The 15,564-nt window shown below is 40.2% G+C and overlaps 1 protein-coding gene across 1 annotated transcript; it reads right to left on the reverse strand.

Moving 5' to 3' along the window:
• Positions 1 to 10,496: 10,496 nt before the first annotated feature.
• On the reverse strand, positions 10,497 to 14,927 carry LOC307018581 (zinc finger MYM-type protein 1-like). The gene is made up of 5 exons (XM_079648890.1): positions 14,655 to 14,927; positions 14,029 to 14,112; positions 13,829 to 13,930; positions 13,617 to 13,703; positions 10,497 to 13,244 (listed from the first exon to the last, which is right to left on the reverse strand). Exons 1-5 carry the CDS (start codon positions 14,731 to 14,733, stop codon positions 11,032 to 11,034), a joined length of 2,565 nt encoding a protein of 854 aa, XP_079505016.1. The 5' UTR covers positions 14,734 to 14,927; the 3' UTR covers positions 10,497 to 11,031.
• Positions 14,928 to 15,564: the final 637 nt, after the last annotated feature.

The following is a 15,564-nucleotide window of genomic DNA, read 5'->3' on the forward strand; positions in this document are numbered from 1 at the left end:
TGACATTTATACCAATAGAATCTGTGGACTCTCAGCTTTTCAGATGACATAGTTTGTGCAGATAGCATGAAGTATAAAATATTGCTACAAGTGCTGATTTAAACGCTTGGTGTTAGACTTGTGTTTTGTTTAGGTACAAATCTCTCAATCTCTCTTTATCTATCTATAACTATCTATCGATCCATCTGTCATGTTCTGTTCTATGGACATATAATTGTCTACATAAACAGACGACGCGGACTACTTCTCTCATTCCGAGTGTCCACCTTTATTCAACTGGCATGTAACCTGCACACATGCATTACGACCTCAACGTGAGCTCAGTCATCCAACATCTTGTATTCTCCAATATGTTACACTATCTATAACTATATCTATCTCTCTCTTTCTCTATCTATCTATCAATATATCTATCTATCTATCTCTATCTATCTCTCTATCTATAAGGAACCGCAGTAGACAAAAGGCGTTGCTATAGCAACACGTCATGTTTGCGCTGCATTTTCTATGAGGTAAATATTACCCGCTGGCGGATATGGGTATAAATGGCAATTTATTTGGCGATTTTTTTAATCTGACTTCCTATTGACAATTTTTAACAACAGAGGGTGCTATATAACACACTTTCAGGAAAAGTCACGGACTGGGAGACTTTAATGTGTTATGAAAAAAAAGTTACATACAATAAAAAAACAGCTGAGGGTAAATGTACCCGTTAGCGGTTCTAGTGTTAAACCCTTAAACCCTCCGCTACGCTTTGGGATCCTGATCTGCCGATGAGGCTCCATTAAAAAATAAATAATTGTAGTGAATTACTGAGTTTAGGCACGTTAATAACGTTTTAATGAAGTTGAATACAGTATATTCATATTTGTCAGTGATTTCATGTCAATGTGTGTGTGTGTGTGTGTGTGTGTGTGTGTGTGTGTGTGTGTGTGTGTGTGTGTGTGTGTGTGTGTGTGTGTGTGTGTGTGTGTGCGTGTGAGTGTGTGTGTGTGTGTGCGTGCGTGCGTGTGTGTGTGTGTGTGTGTGTATAGGTGTGTGTGGTTAAAACACTTTCATGAAGTGAAGGAGGTTTTCCTTCTATAAAACAGCTGTGGGCAGCAGTGAGTGTCACGGACATGAATTCATAGATCAAGGCAGGCTGGTGCACACACTCTCCTGTCCTGCCAGGCGACACGCCCGTTCTAAGCCGTGTCCTTCACTCCTCACATCCCAAGCTGCATCCCCAAAAAGTGTATTATGTTGTTACATCGTTTCAGATGTTATGTTTCAGTTGTGCTCTGTCTATGTTCAGTGATGCAAACTTGTCACCTTTCGGCGAAATTCGCCGTTTTGAATCCAAAATAAGTCGTTTGTGTGATTCATGTAGATCTGCAATAAAAATATTTTTGGGGTATGGGGGGGTCTGGGACCTGGAGTAATCTGCGGCCGTGAGCTGTTATGTGCCATCATGACACGCATGGTGTTCTTTTTTTATATATTATAATGAAGTGCGAGCTGTGTGCTCGAGTTTTCCTGCCTGTCGGCTCTGCTCATGGATGTATAATAAGGCTCTGCTGCTCCGCGATGATGGTCTAGCTTCAGCAGCTACATTACCTACGGGTGAGTTCGTTAATATTAACTGTGCGTCCGGAGTCACTGTGGCACAGACTGGACCGCTGGTGAACAGCTGTTAGAACGGGCCGTTCAGGTGTTCAGAGCAGAGCTCCCGGTCGGAGAGGCAGAGCGTGATGTGAACTGAACAGTTTTTCTGTGGCAATATTATTTAAGGACTTGTTGAGCTAGCTAGCTAGCATACATTAGAGGTTTCTCAATACTCAAATTTCCCCTCCTCGACTCCTTTCCTCGACTCCTATCCTCAATACTTAGTCCCGCCCACAGGAGATGCGAGCGGAGGACTGAGGAGGGGAACCGAGGAGAGAGGAGGGGAAGCAGCAGGCGGTTAGAGAAATGAGAACTCCTCTTCTCTAAGCGGTCATTTTAAAGAGACGTCCATCGATGATGACTGGAGGCACAGCAGCCCTCTGTCTGATGGACAGATGCGTTCATGACAACTTATATATATTTACTTGAATTCATTCACAGTGCGGTATAATGAGGCAATAACAGGCTACAGATGCGGACATATGCACACACACATATATTTATATAAATATATACAATTTCAGAATCAAACAAGTATGAGAGCACTCTCATAATAACGTAACACAATCACTGGATATATCCCCCCCTCTCTCTCCGGTCGCTGAAATGGGGAATTGAAATTAAGGGCCAAAAGTTGTATTTACAAGTATTTAAAGTAAGCATAGGATACCAAACCAACTGAGACCCGTCTGACCCGCCGCATCTACGCACTGTACAACACACACCTACACACTGTAGGCCTACCACGCACACACCTACACACTGTACCACACACCTACAGCTCCTAAAGCATAATCAGGCTACAGCCGTTGTGTATTTTATTATGTGAAGCACTAAATGGTCTTAGAAAGATATTGACTCTTTGTTTGTAGATATCTACTAAACTAAAACAAATAGGCCTAAAGAGAGTACGCCTGTTATACTGAGTGATATATATTTTACACACTGCTCTGCTTTCTGCACGGACCTCACAGCTGTTCTCACTGTAAACATCGCATCGCAATGAAAGCAGTTACTAAAATAATATCAAGGGGATGCATGCAGAGCTGTCATTAGCTGAGATAAATCCGGCCGTGCGTCACGCCTCCACCGTTCCCGGAAATGCATCCGTGGAGGAGCCGTGGAGGACCCATCAGTGTCTCCTCGGTTATAGCTCCTCCAGAGAGCCTCCTCGACGCTCGATGCTCGGTCCTCGAAATGCATTTTGAGATGAGAAATGAGATGTCCTTCAACATGGCGCGCTGAAATTAATTTCCGGGTCACTACCGGAGGACCGAGGAGCCGAGGAGTCGAGGAGGGGAAATTTGAGTATTGAGAAACCTCTATTGTCACTATCTGCTAACATTAACTTTAGCCTTTTATTTCTAATCGTTTTTTTCATAGGCTATAAACAGAGGTGGTATAAGTATATATATATTGTACTTGAGTAAAAGTAGAAGTACTCAGGTCTTGTACTTGAGTAAAAGTAGAAGCACACAGATCTTATACTAGAGTAAAAGTAGAAGTACTCAGGTCTTGTACTTGAGTAAAAGTAGAAGTACTCAGGTCTTGTACTTGAGTAAAAGTAGAAGAACTCAGATCTTGTACTTGAGTAAAAGTAGAAGCTAACAGATATTGTACTAGAGTAAAAGTAGAAGTACTCAGATCTTGTACTTGAGTAAAAGTAGAAGCACTCAGATCTTGTACTTGAGTAAAAGTAGAAGCACTCAGGTCTTGTACTTGAGTAAAAGTAATAGTCCCAGAGTGTAGGAATACTCTGTTACAGTAAAAGTCCTGCATTCAAAATTGTCCTCAAGTAAAAGTAGAAAAGTATTATCATCAAAATATAGTGAAAGTAGCGACAGTAAAAGTAGTCATTGTGCAGATTGGTCCATTTCAGAATAATAGATATGATATGTTTTATAATGATTGATCATGAAAGTGTTCTTAAAGTTGGTAAAGGTGCAGCTGGTTTGAATGACTTTGTATACTGCAGGGTAGCTTGTGGATTTACTCCAGGTGGAAATAAAGTCGGAATTAACACTTGATTATATTTCACATCATTCATCCACATCTGTAAAGTAACTAAAGGTATTACATACATGGAGTGGAGGAAAAGTACACCATGTACCTCTGAACTGTAGTGGAGTAGAAGAACAAAGTGGCAAAACATTGAAATACTTAAATAAAGTACAAGTATCTCAAAATTGTGCCCAAGTATAGTACTTGTTGAGTTTATGAACTTAGTTACTTTACACCATGTGGCTATAAAGATAAAAAGATTTAAGCCTTGCACAGAGGCATGAAAATACATTTTCAAAATGCTCAACAGTGCTGCAAAAATTATAAACTGACTGCTCCACAATTTAAAATAAATGCATTTATATATTTCTATTAGATGTGACTCTTTGGCGTTTCTGTTATTATTAACACTGCTGCTTTAGTTGTTCTGACTGCTAAAATCCTCAGTTATTCCTCATTTTACAGCCGATATTCCGTGGGGGTGGGAGAGCCGGGGGCTCGGATCCTTTTTCATACCTGATGAGTTTGCATCCCTGTATGTTAAAAAGCCTCAGTCACCTTAATTCATGTAATAAAAACATCTCAGGCCAGTAACTCTCAAATCTAAATGTGCAATACCATGTTCAGCTATGTTACTATTTATAATGTTATTGTTGTTACATCAGAAGATGTACATATTGGAATGATTTCTTAACTTACAGTGGGCTATTTTTTACAATGTTTGTTGGAAGGATTTATTAAATTAAGATGAATATTGTCATTGTTGAAGGCTTTAAGAGAAGGGTGAACTATAAGCCTGAATTACATAACATTTTATACCTAAAAACATAAAAGCCACAATAAATAATCCCGTATTGCTTTCAACCCACCAGCTTTTATGGTGTTGTTACGTCACTAACTGTAAGCTTGTCACATACAGTCTATGGTCACTCAGAGTAACCTACAGTTAATTTAGCTGCTGGAGAAGAAAGATCATGGGGGGAAGGGGGAGAGAGCTGCCGTTTCATTCAGACAGTTTAAAAAACGGTAACAACGGTTTATTTTTCTTAGCGGATGCATGTCAATTTAAATTAATACATACAACTATTTTTAATCAATAAAAACATTTTCTAAATCCATAAAAGCATTTAAATTAATATTGGGTGTCATGTCGTTACTTTGTTGAGAATGTGGCCATGTAATAACCGGATAATTTGCAGCGACTTGTTCCTTATGGGTAAAATAACACCCGTCATGCAGATCAAGATCCCTCCGCTACGCGTTGGGATCCGGATCTGCCGACGAAGCTTCACTAAAATATAAATATTTTTAGTGAATTAATGAGTTTAGGCACGTTAATAACGTTTTAATGAAGTTGAATACAGTATATTCATATGTGTCAGTGATTTCATGTCAATTCGACGAACATAAACATAAATGATCGTGGTGAAGATGAGGATTAAATTAGGATTAAAAGTCGAGAGCCGGGCTGCCTTTCCTCCTGTTTGTTTTTTCCGACTAAACAACATTATTTTGTTAAATAACAACATGGTTATGTTTTGTAAATGATTACATGTCTTTTATTTAGCACAGAGTATGATATCCGTGACATATGGATCTTAACAAAGTTCCGCTGTACATCCAGCGTACTGTATCTGACTTTATTTCACATGAGCTCCAGTGTGGAACCCCACTGCACCCCCTGGTGGATCAATGATCCATTGCAGCTGGCTTCATTATAATTACATTTATCTATCACGGGGGCGTTCTCAAGTCAAGCTGGAGGTTTTCCCTTGAGCGAGGGCAGATCACGTACCAATCATGGCCCTCGCATTTCAAACTGTCTGAAATGAAGCGCTACATCTGTAACTCAATCAATATTTAGAAACATGTCAACATTCATCAAACAGTATCTTATAGACATGGAGCAGGTTCATTCTAAAACTGTCAATCAATGGTCAGATTGAACATCCGAGTTGGGGCGGCAGGTTTCTTTCATTCCCTAAATGAAAAATGTAGATTGTGAATTTGACAGCCATGTTGATATAATACATTATACACACACTCCCCCTTTTTACACATGAACTCATGTGTAACAAAATGCTGTATCGGAAGAAAACATTCAGGTAACCATTGATCATAAGAAAATACCAAACATTTTTCACAAATGTACATCCATTATTTTCCACTGTAAACACTCCAGTGAAAAGAAGTGTTTCTCTCCGTCTTTCAGTCCTAAAAGAAACAGAATCTTCAGATTTTTGTTTGAGTTTCACATTTTGCAAACCGCCACCACCTGTAGGAGTACAATAGCATCAAGTAGATTAGAAACGGGTCACATGTGCCGTTTTTGCAATTTTGTGGAATTTTAGGAAACCTCTCATTTCCCACAGAGCCCCAGAATAATGTGTTAGTCCAAAAACAGTGCCTGATTAGTCATTGTTTTAAATCACTGATCACATGCAGACAAACATTCACACTCACTCTGTCAGGTTGTAAAGTCTTGGTCAGGTTCACCCCAGAGTCAGTCATTGACAGTGCCTTTCTCAAGTAACACTGTCGGTCAGGGTCAAAGGTCATTTGGTCTCAGTCTTTTTGGCCATGTGTCATGCTCTGCAGAGACTTTGATATTTCAGCATAGGCCAGTATCCTTTGTCTACAAAAATATGTCATATATCGAGCGCCATCATTTATTAATTCACGATTACAACTATAATTTTCAAAATATCTCTAACCTTTCATTGGGACAGCTGTTTCCCACATTTCCTGAAATTTGTTAGCCAAAAAACTTCAAAAAACTTCCTTATAGTACTACTACTGCAGTTTATTAACCCCTAATCTATATTAAAATGTCTAATAGATCTATTTCAGAAACTTGTGCATATCATTATTTTCTTGAGTCAAAACATTATTAGGATCTGTAAAGCTCTGCCATGTATTTCATATCTCATATTCATTTATCTTCAATTCTGGTCCACTTAAAGAACAATGTTAACCTCTTTAACAGTGTGTGGAACCTTGGGTGTACGAACATGTAACTATCACTCCTTCCTTTATCAAGGATTTAAAAACAAAAGTCATTTCATCAATGATTTGTAGTTGAATTTAGGAATTATCACTTATGGTAGGTATGTTTTTACTTTTTAACATCTCTAAATGTCAGGTCATTACTAATTAAATGGATGTCCATTAGGAGGTGGTGACGCTTGTCTTTTAAACTCATAATCTGGTGCTGTGCGCTCTCTGTGAAGCTGCAAGTAAGATTTTAAAAACCACTGCAGGGTGGGTTGAGTGACCCCTTCTCCCTATTGGTCGTCAATAATATGCACCATTACAATGGGTGATTGAAGGCCCCACATTTCTTTACTCCCAATTATATTGCTTTTTCAAAATTAAATTAGCCGTTTGTAATTTTTATTTTATTTTAAACTCTACATATTGGACTACAGACAACAGTTATTTCCCCATAAAAAGTTATCCTATAGTAATATATGCTACAATGGTGAAACCAATACCTCAAATTGAAATACTATTATTTTGCTTAAAACTAGCTTTTCCTTTGACATGACCTATATAAATAAATATTTGTCTGATTTTATAGAGTGGTTACTAAAACTCTCCCTTTAAACTGTAGATTAATCCTGTAACAAATTAAATCTCTACCAAATCCACACATGAATAAAAACTCTAAAAGAATAATTTGTAAACATGATGAAAAGATTGAAGAATCTGTGCTACTCTGTACTCTTGACTCCAAAACACCCACTGCTTAAAGTGTAGTGAATATTTCCATCATGTCTCCCCCTTTATCCCACAGTACCTTCAGTGTGTTTTAGGATTATTTCCTCATTTTACTTTAATAGTTTCCTCTTTACTGCTATTTTTAATTTACCAATTGATTAATTAATGGGTAATATAACTTTTTATCTTTACTTAATTATCAAGTCAATTCAATTTCTTTACATTTGGTTATTTTTATGTGAATAAGTGTGTTTATGTGCAAACTCACTCATTCCGATTGATTCCCTTCCCGTCTCCTCTGGTTTATCTCGAGCCGTGACCCCGGCCTCCTCACATTCTGCTCGACCATCTCCTCTGATTTTGACTCCTCCCCCTTTGTCCATCAGCTCTTGAATCCATCCGCTGTAACTCTTTAATGCAGCCATCTGCCCAGTTTCGTCTGCAGCCCCCATCATGCCACTGTTCTTGTACTGCTTTGCATGTACTACTGCATCTCCTCCTTTACAGTCTCTTTGCTGTTTTTATGTTTTTTTTTTTTTTTTAAATGTTTTATTATTTTGCTTCTGAATAATACCAACTTGCAATGTCAATCATACTTAAACGATGTAAAGCAAATATACTCTATACATTTAACATTAAAGTACCATGATCGCATGCAAATGGTAGTGTTCTGTCTGTCTCTACTCCTCTCATGCAGTGTTAACGCTGCAGCCACTAGTGTTGCCAGTTTATGCGGAAGGAATAAGCAACCAGGTCTATGAAAACAAGCGCAAAATAACATGAGCACTTTAAACCTATATGTCGGGTCGGCTATTTGAAAATAACCTATCTACAAGCTCACAACCGCAACAACCATTATTACTTGCTACCAAGCAACTTTACAGAAAGATAAGCCCAATGTGGCTTATAATAAGTATACCTGGCAACACTCACTGACTGCAGCACGTGAGGGCAGGAGCCGGCAGTATGTTTACAGAAGCGTTAGCATTAGCACTGATTAGCAAAGAGTGACGAGAGCGACTAGTAGTACAAGAAAAGCAGAAATGAGTGACACAGAAATGAGTGACGAGGAGGTCGAGGACAATGACAACAACACCGATGAAAATCCCGGTGGCGACTCTGGCGAAGTGAGAGGGAAGTTGTGCTTGTGCCGAAAAAAGGACCACATTCATCCAGTGTGTGGAACTTTTTTGGATTTGATCCTGATGATGACTTACAAAAAGTCGTCCACTGTAAGCATTGTTCTCGCATCGTCGCAACAACGTCAGGTAACACCACAAACCTATTAAATCACCTGCAACTTCACCTTAAAATACAGTATGCTTTAGCAAAGAAGGACAACCCGAAAAAAAAATCAAACCCCCAGACAACGATGCAAACATCCATAAGCCAAACGTTATTGAACGGAACACCATATTCACACAGCTCATAAAGGCACGAAGAGATAACGAAAGCCATCACCTTTTACTCGGCTAAGGATATGGCATCAATAAAATAACAACAAGGGACAATACCCAAGATTGTCCATGCTGGCCAGGTAATACTTATGTATTACTGCGACCAGTAGCCCTTCAGAAGGGCTTTCAGTACAGGGGGGAACATTGTAACTTGCCAGCGTTCCTCCCTGAGACCTCAGAATGTTGACATGTTGGTGTTCTAAGCCAATAATCTTAAAGGCTGTGTAATGCATCTAACACAGGTGTTTTTTAACATGTAGTTTAGATATCACCAGAATAAAAATAAATAAAAATGTTTAAAGTTTGGTCATAATTAAATGACATATACGTTAAAAACCGATGTTGGTTCCGAAGTTTGCAGAGTACGACCCCGATCACTCCCGAACGAGCGGTGACGTCACACGTGGCAAATATTGCCATTTGATCAAATCAGTCCAAATGGCAAGCAACGCGACAACTTCAGACAGCGACAGCGACAGCGGTCATTCAAGCTCAGATTCGGTGGGTTATCTGGATTCAGTTACAGAAGTAGAGACCAGCTAGCCTTTCACTTCAAGACATCTTGCCTTATCAGTACAAGCCTCCTGCCCGGCAATCGAACAACGAGGCAGAAACTTGTGAAAGAGAAGCGGATTCCGCAGCCGGCGAGACTCGAGTCGGCAATACTGAATGGTAAATTCTGTTTTATTTCATTTGACCTGCACTAAATGTCGATCTTAATTTGTCATCTGTTCCTCACACGTCCGGCAGATATTGTTTTTTTTTTATGTTATGTACAATATTCAGGTGTACATGTCAATGCTGTGAAAGCATGCCCACTGCAGATGAATGTGTATGCTGCAGAGAGATCTGGCAGGTGATGGAACAAATAGACAGTTTGCAACCTACTGACCAGATAGCAGAGTCCTGCATCGGGTCGGGTATCCGTGGGTACCCGACGGGTGACCCGCAAAAAAGGTGATTTGCGGGTGGTATTTTTTCAAACGCTTTTTTCCGGGTTCGCTTCTGGGTAAAACAAAGATGATGCGGGTCGGGTTGCGGGTGTTGCATAATAAATATATTTAAACAATAATAATTTAGTTTAATGTTTAAATCCTCAGACCTCTCCTTCGCGGGACCGAGCATAATCATAACCTCTGCAGTGCATCTATCTGCTGCTGAGCGCACCACATTCTGAATGGCTGAGGTGAAGCTCTCTATAGCGGAGAATACAGCATTTTCAATAACTCTTCATCAAGAGCGAAATCCAACGTCTGGGAGGCTTTTGGTGTCATCCTAGATGGAGAAAATAACTAACATCCCAGGCTTTTTGAGCCAAATATGCAACTGCGTGTGTTAATAATTGCACGTTTTCACTGCTTATATATGCGGGTTCGGGTCGGGTTGCGGATCTTGTGCCGGCGGGTCGGGTCGGGTTGCGGAACTAATTGGCAATATGTGCGGGAAGCGGGGCGGGCTCGGTATTGCACGTCACGGGTGCGGGGCGGGAGCGGGTCTTGAAAATCAGACCCGTGCAGGACTCTGCCAGATAGAAGACACAGACGAGAAACCAAGGTGCATTATTAGCCACCCAGGCTTTAGAGAAGGCTGTCTCAGTGTTTGGACACTGAAAATAGCGTATCTTCAATACAAACAACAACACAGAGCAGTTGATGGCCCACTCCAGGGGCGGACCTAGCACATTTGGTGCCCTAGGCGAGCTTCACCACTGCGCCCCCCCCAAAAAAAATATCAAAACATCTTAACAGTTATACAGTAAAGTACTGCAGCTTTATTTATTACAAGCAAGAACAAGAGCTAAGAATAAATGTAAAGTGCACACTAAAGAATTAAAACAAATAAACAACTTAGCTAACAAACAATAATAATATCAATAACAAACAATAAAAGAATGTGCAAATTTGCTTTCAAAGAAAATTAAGAAGAAATGTAAAGTGCACACTAAAGAATTAAAACAAACAACTTAGCTAACAAACAATAATAATAATAACAATAACAAACAATAAAATAACGTGCACATTTGCTTTAAAAGAAAATTATGTATTGTAAAATATGTTACACATGTCAAATAATCAAAATATAATATGCTAAATAAACAAACAAATACATAAAAATTACAAATTCACTTTGTCTCAAGAACTATTTACATTCCACTCCCTATCATCACACAAGGTTGGCCTACATATTAGCTCCTACTGGTTTCCATTTACAGTGCAATCCTTCTGGCCTTCCTCGCTGCAAAGTCATCAATCACATCATCATATGAAATCTGACCACCAACCTCATGGTTAATACTGATTACAGCCAGACCACTGAGGCGTTCTTGAGCCATGGTGGACCTCAGGTATGTTTTCAAGAGTTTTAATTTGGAAAAACTCCTCTCGGCTGAAGCTACTGTTACTGGTAGCGTTGCACTGATCCGCAGAGCAATACACAAGTTGGGATATATTTCGGTGAGCTGCTTTGTGTGTATGAATTTCAACAACTCAAGAGTTGTCATGCTCTTTGATGGCAAGTCAGGTACATTTTCCAACTCCTGAGCCAGCTCCTTCCCATCCAAATCAGATTGCCCTCCATGGCTTAAGGTGTGTGCAAGTGCCTCTGCTTGCTTCATCAGCTCTTGGTGTGGCAGGTCTGGGAAGTTGTACAGAATGCCAAACTTGTCTTGCACATGTTCAAGAGTGGTAAACCTCTCCTTTTGTGCTGACACTGCAGCATCTACCACCACGTTAAAGAACGTTACCTCCAGATTTTGCAAGGCATTCCTCAATGGCTCATCAGGAGACTCATATGAGAAGTGCCTCTTTGTTGACTTCAGCCGCTTTTGCACAAGGATTGCATCCACATTCATGTCTTCACACATGTCCTTGGCTGATGTTTGTGCAGCCACAAAGCCTGTGGCTCTGTAGGATTTGAGAGCTTTTTCAGTCTTTTTCAGTAGACTTACTGCTACATCCACTTGCATTGTTTGGGACTGCAGGACTTTGCTCACCTGCTGAATTTGACTTAACATGTCATACCAGACCACTGTGCACAGTGAAAAGCGGAATGACCCCACTTCGTCTGCCAGAGACTGGGCTTCAATCCTGATGATTGGGTCTTTGGCCTGGTTTCTCACCTCAAGCAGTGCCTCTCTCACAGCTGCGGCTTCATATCGCAGAGGCTCCACAGCTTTCACTCTGCTCTCCCATCTGGTTTCTGACCACATTTTGAGTGAAAGGTTGACGTGTTTCTTGAGGATGGCCCATCTCTGTGTAGAGGCAGAAAACAGGCAGTATAGCTTCTGCACAATGCCAAAAAAGGATATGGCATCTTTGGAGCTTTTGGCAGCATCAGCAATGACCAAATTGAATGTATGTGCCCCACAAGGCACAAACAAAGCTCTTGGGTTCAACTGCAGTAGCCTGGCCTGTACTCCCTTGTTCTTCCCTCTCATATTTGCGCCGTTGTCATATGACTGTCCTCTGCAGTCATCAAAGGCAATCTGCAACTCCTCCAGCCTCTTCAAAATCAGGGCGGACAAACTTTCACCAGTGGACTCCTCTGCTACTAGGAATCCCATGAAGTGCTCTTTAATCTGGGGGTCTTCTTCCAGTGTCACAATTCTGATGACTACTGACAGCTGTTCAGTGTGGCTAACATCCGGGGTGCAATCTAAAATGAGGGAAAAGTACTTGCATTTCTTTATTTCTTGCACTATTGTTGATAGAATCTTTCCACTGATGCATTCAATCAACTCATTCTGAATGGTTTTGCCCAAGTAGCTGTGGTGGGATGTTTGACTTTTAATCTTGTGGATGTGGTCTTTCATCACTGGGTCAAACTGCGCCAAAAGCTCAACCTCTTTCAAAAAGTTTCCATTTGAAGGAGAGTGGAGTATTTCTGTCTTTCCTCTCAATGCCATATTTCGCCCTGCCAGAGACTGTACAATAGCAACCAGTCGTGTCAGCACTGCTCTCCACCGACTCTTCTCTGCCTCAAGGAGGGCCTGCTCTTGTTTGTCTATTGTTGTACCTTGTTTTAATCGAACTGCCAATTCTTTCCATGACGCCAAATTGTTCAGGTGTTCCGGACTATTTTCATGGCTGGTCAAAGCAGCACTTGCATTTTTCCAATCCGACAGTCCTGCATTTGTTAAATTAATTTGTTTTGGAGATAAAAGTTGACAACAAAAACAAAAAAGACTGTTCTTCTTTTTTGAATATGTCACCCAACTTCTTTTGATCCTTTCTCTATTTACTAAGGTCCTGCTGAAGTACTGGTGGTGGCAACTTCTCCCATCATCTCTCCTTGGGAAAATGAAATCAGGTGTTATCTGATATGGTCCTCTCCGAACAAACTCTGTCCTCATTGTGTCTGTGAGATGTGAAGGGCAGTCAGCAGGATCGGTTGGTAGTGGATCGTCTGTCTTTGCTGCATCTGGAGGGCATGTGAAGCACATTTTCTCACCTCATATTCACAATATCTTCACACACACACACACACACACACACACACACACACACACACACACACACACACACACACACACACACACACACACACACACACACACACACACACACACACACACACACACACACACACACACACACACACACACACACACACACACATACACACACACACACACACACACACACACACACACACACACACACACACACAACCCCAATTCCAAAAAGGTTGGGACAGTGTGTAAAATGTAAATAAAAACAGAAAGCAATTATTTGAAAGCATGAGGACAATTAGGTTTATAGCTAAACATCTTTACATTCATAAGGCACACACCTGAGAAGAGTGTATGGGTGGAATCTGTGGTGCAATCAGGATGAGATGCAGCAGGCTGTTCTGACGTTCCTTGCAGTGGTTCTGGGCCTATACATATATAGAGAACACACAAGAGCAAATATATTGGCTGGATTAGAAATGGCACGACAGTCATTTTTACATTCAATTATTTATCATCACATCAGGAACATCTATTGACATATTGTACTCACCAGAACAAACAGACACAGTGGTCAGTGGCAGGGTGGAATCAGTGGTCATCTCATCAGGATGAGCAGCTTGCTGTTCTGACGTTCCTTCATGTGGTTCTAGGTCTATAAATATAGAAAGAACACACAAGAGCAAATATATTGACTGGATTTCACATTCAATTATTTATCATCAGGAACATCTATTGACACATTGCACTCACCTGAGGAAGCCGGCACAGCTGAGGTGCATGGCGGTTCCTTGTCAACTGATGCAGCAGATGGTCCCAGATATTTTAAAAGTGAATCTAAAATGATATAACAAAATGTGTATTATCAACATTGAATCATTTCCATTTGTTAAATGTAGCTATTATTTAGTTAGTAAGCATTAGGACAGCCTGACAGGTCTGATTAAACTAATCAAGAGCTATGCCTATCTTATTAGAACAGTTGAATCAGGTGTGTTAGTTCTGGGTTGGAACGAAAACATTCAACAGGACTGGAGTTGAGAACCACTGAGCTAGTTAGCTAACGTTAGCGCACATTATGACAGGGTTGAATTTGGCAAATGTTTGACTCGGATAGTCAATGTGCTTTCTGAGGTAAACTTAACGTTAGCTAACGTTACCAACTAACTAACATTCCACCACACTGGCTAGCTCGCTACACCAAAACTAACATTGTTTTTATTACTAATATTTCTATTTCATGACACAAAGAAAATAGCCTTATGACAGTTTCGACTGAATGGCAATAACAAACGCTGGCTAGCTAACGTTGGCTTGGCTAACTAGCAAGATTACATGATCCATTCGCTAATGTTGACAATACAATCAAAATTGCATACCTTTCACCTTGGCACGTTTCTCTTCTTCTTCTTTTCTTCTGTTTTTATACTGCGCCCCAGATGGCTTTTGCCTCTTCATAGTTCTCTAACGTTAGTCTTTCTTTCCTCAACGCTCAATTTTATAAACACTTGACCGATACCCATTAATGCAGAGCGCTCTAGCATGTTCTGACTGTGAACACCTAAAGCCGAGGCTCTCCGACCGACCGTTTTAGATTTTTGGCTCATTTTCCCTTATGTTAGAATTTTTTTTTTATGTAAGAATAATGGTTGCAGATATAGAGGGGGGGCGCCAAAACTGCGCCAAGCAAAAAAAAAAAAAAAAAAAATTATATATATATATATTGATTGACCCAACTGCCTATTGCAGCTTTGCTTTCATATAATACTTTTAGTCGCTACAGATATGGTACACTTTTAAAGAGACCATTAAACTCTTTCAAGCAGTCAAAAACAGCTTGGCTTTTATTTTTTCTGTGTATGCAAGTTCAATGTATGCTTGGGAAAAGAAACAACTACACATGTGAGGAAATATATAAGAGGTCTATGATTCTGTCAAGCAGTCATGTACAACCTCATATTTATTTTGTGAAAGTAAAATACAAATATCATGTTAAAAGCCAATTTGTAACCATTGCTACATAATAGTCTACTACATAACATTTTATTTTTCTCCAAATATATTTATAATCTGTATACTTTTTTTTCATGAGGAAGTATCGATATACAGCTTATCGACAGTTTGTACGTTGGTGCTGGGGTGTACTCGGCCCAAAAATCAGAGTCCCGCTGCCTGCATGTGCTGTAACCGAGATACGGAAGACTTACCCTGAACCGGGAGGCCGCTATCAGGGATTTCAATGGCCAAATCTGTAATTTGACATAAGTCATGCAGCTGAACTGGTTAAAA

This window comes from Notothenia rossii (assembly GCF_949606895.1).
Source record: "Notothenia rossii genome assembly, chromosome: 1".
NCBI lineage: Eukaryota > Metazoa > Chordata > Actinopteri > Perciformes > Nototheniidae > Notothenia > Notothenia rossii.

Bases quoted from the DNA above. Each gene is read 5' to 3' on its own strand.
- LOC307018581 (XM_079648890.1), bottom strand. From the start codon at position 14,733: ATGAAGAGGCAAAAGCCATCTGGGGCGCAGTATAAAAACAGAAGAAAA. The intron at 13,931-14,028 runs GTGAGTGCAATG...CTATATTTATAG, and splicing joins AGCTGTGCCGGCTTCCTCAG to ACCTAGAACCACATGAAGGA. The intron at 13,245-13,616 runs GTGTGTGCCTTA...CATGCCCTCCAG, and splicing joins CACCCATACACTCTTCTCAG to ATGCAGCAAAGACAGACGAT.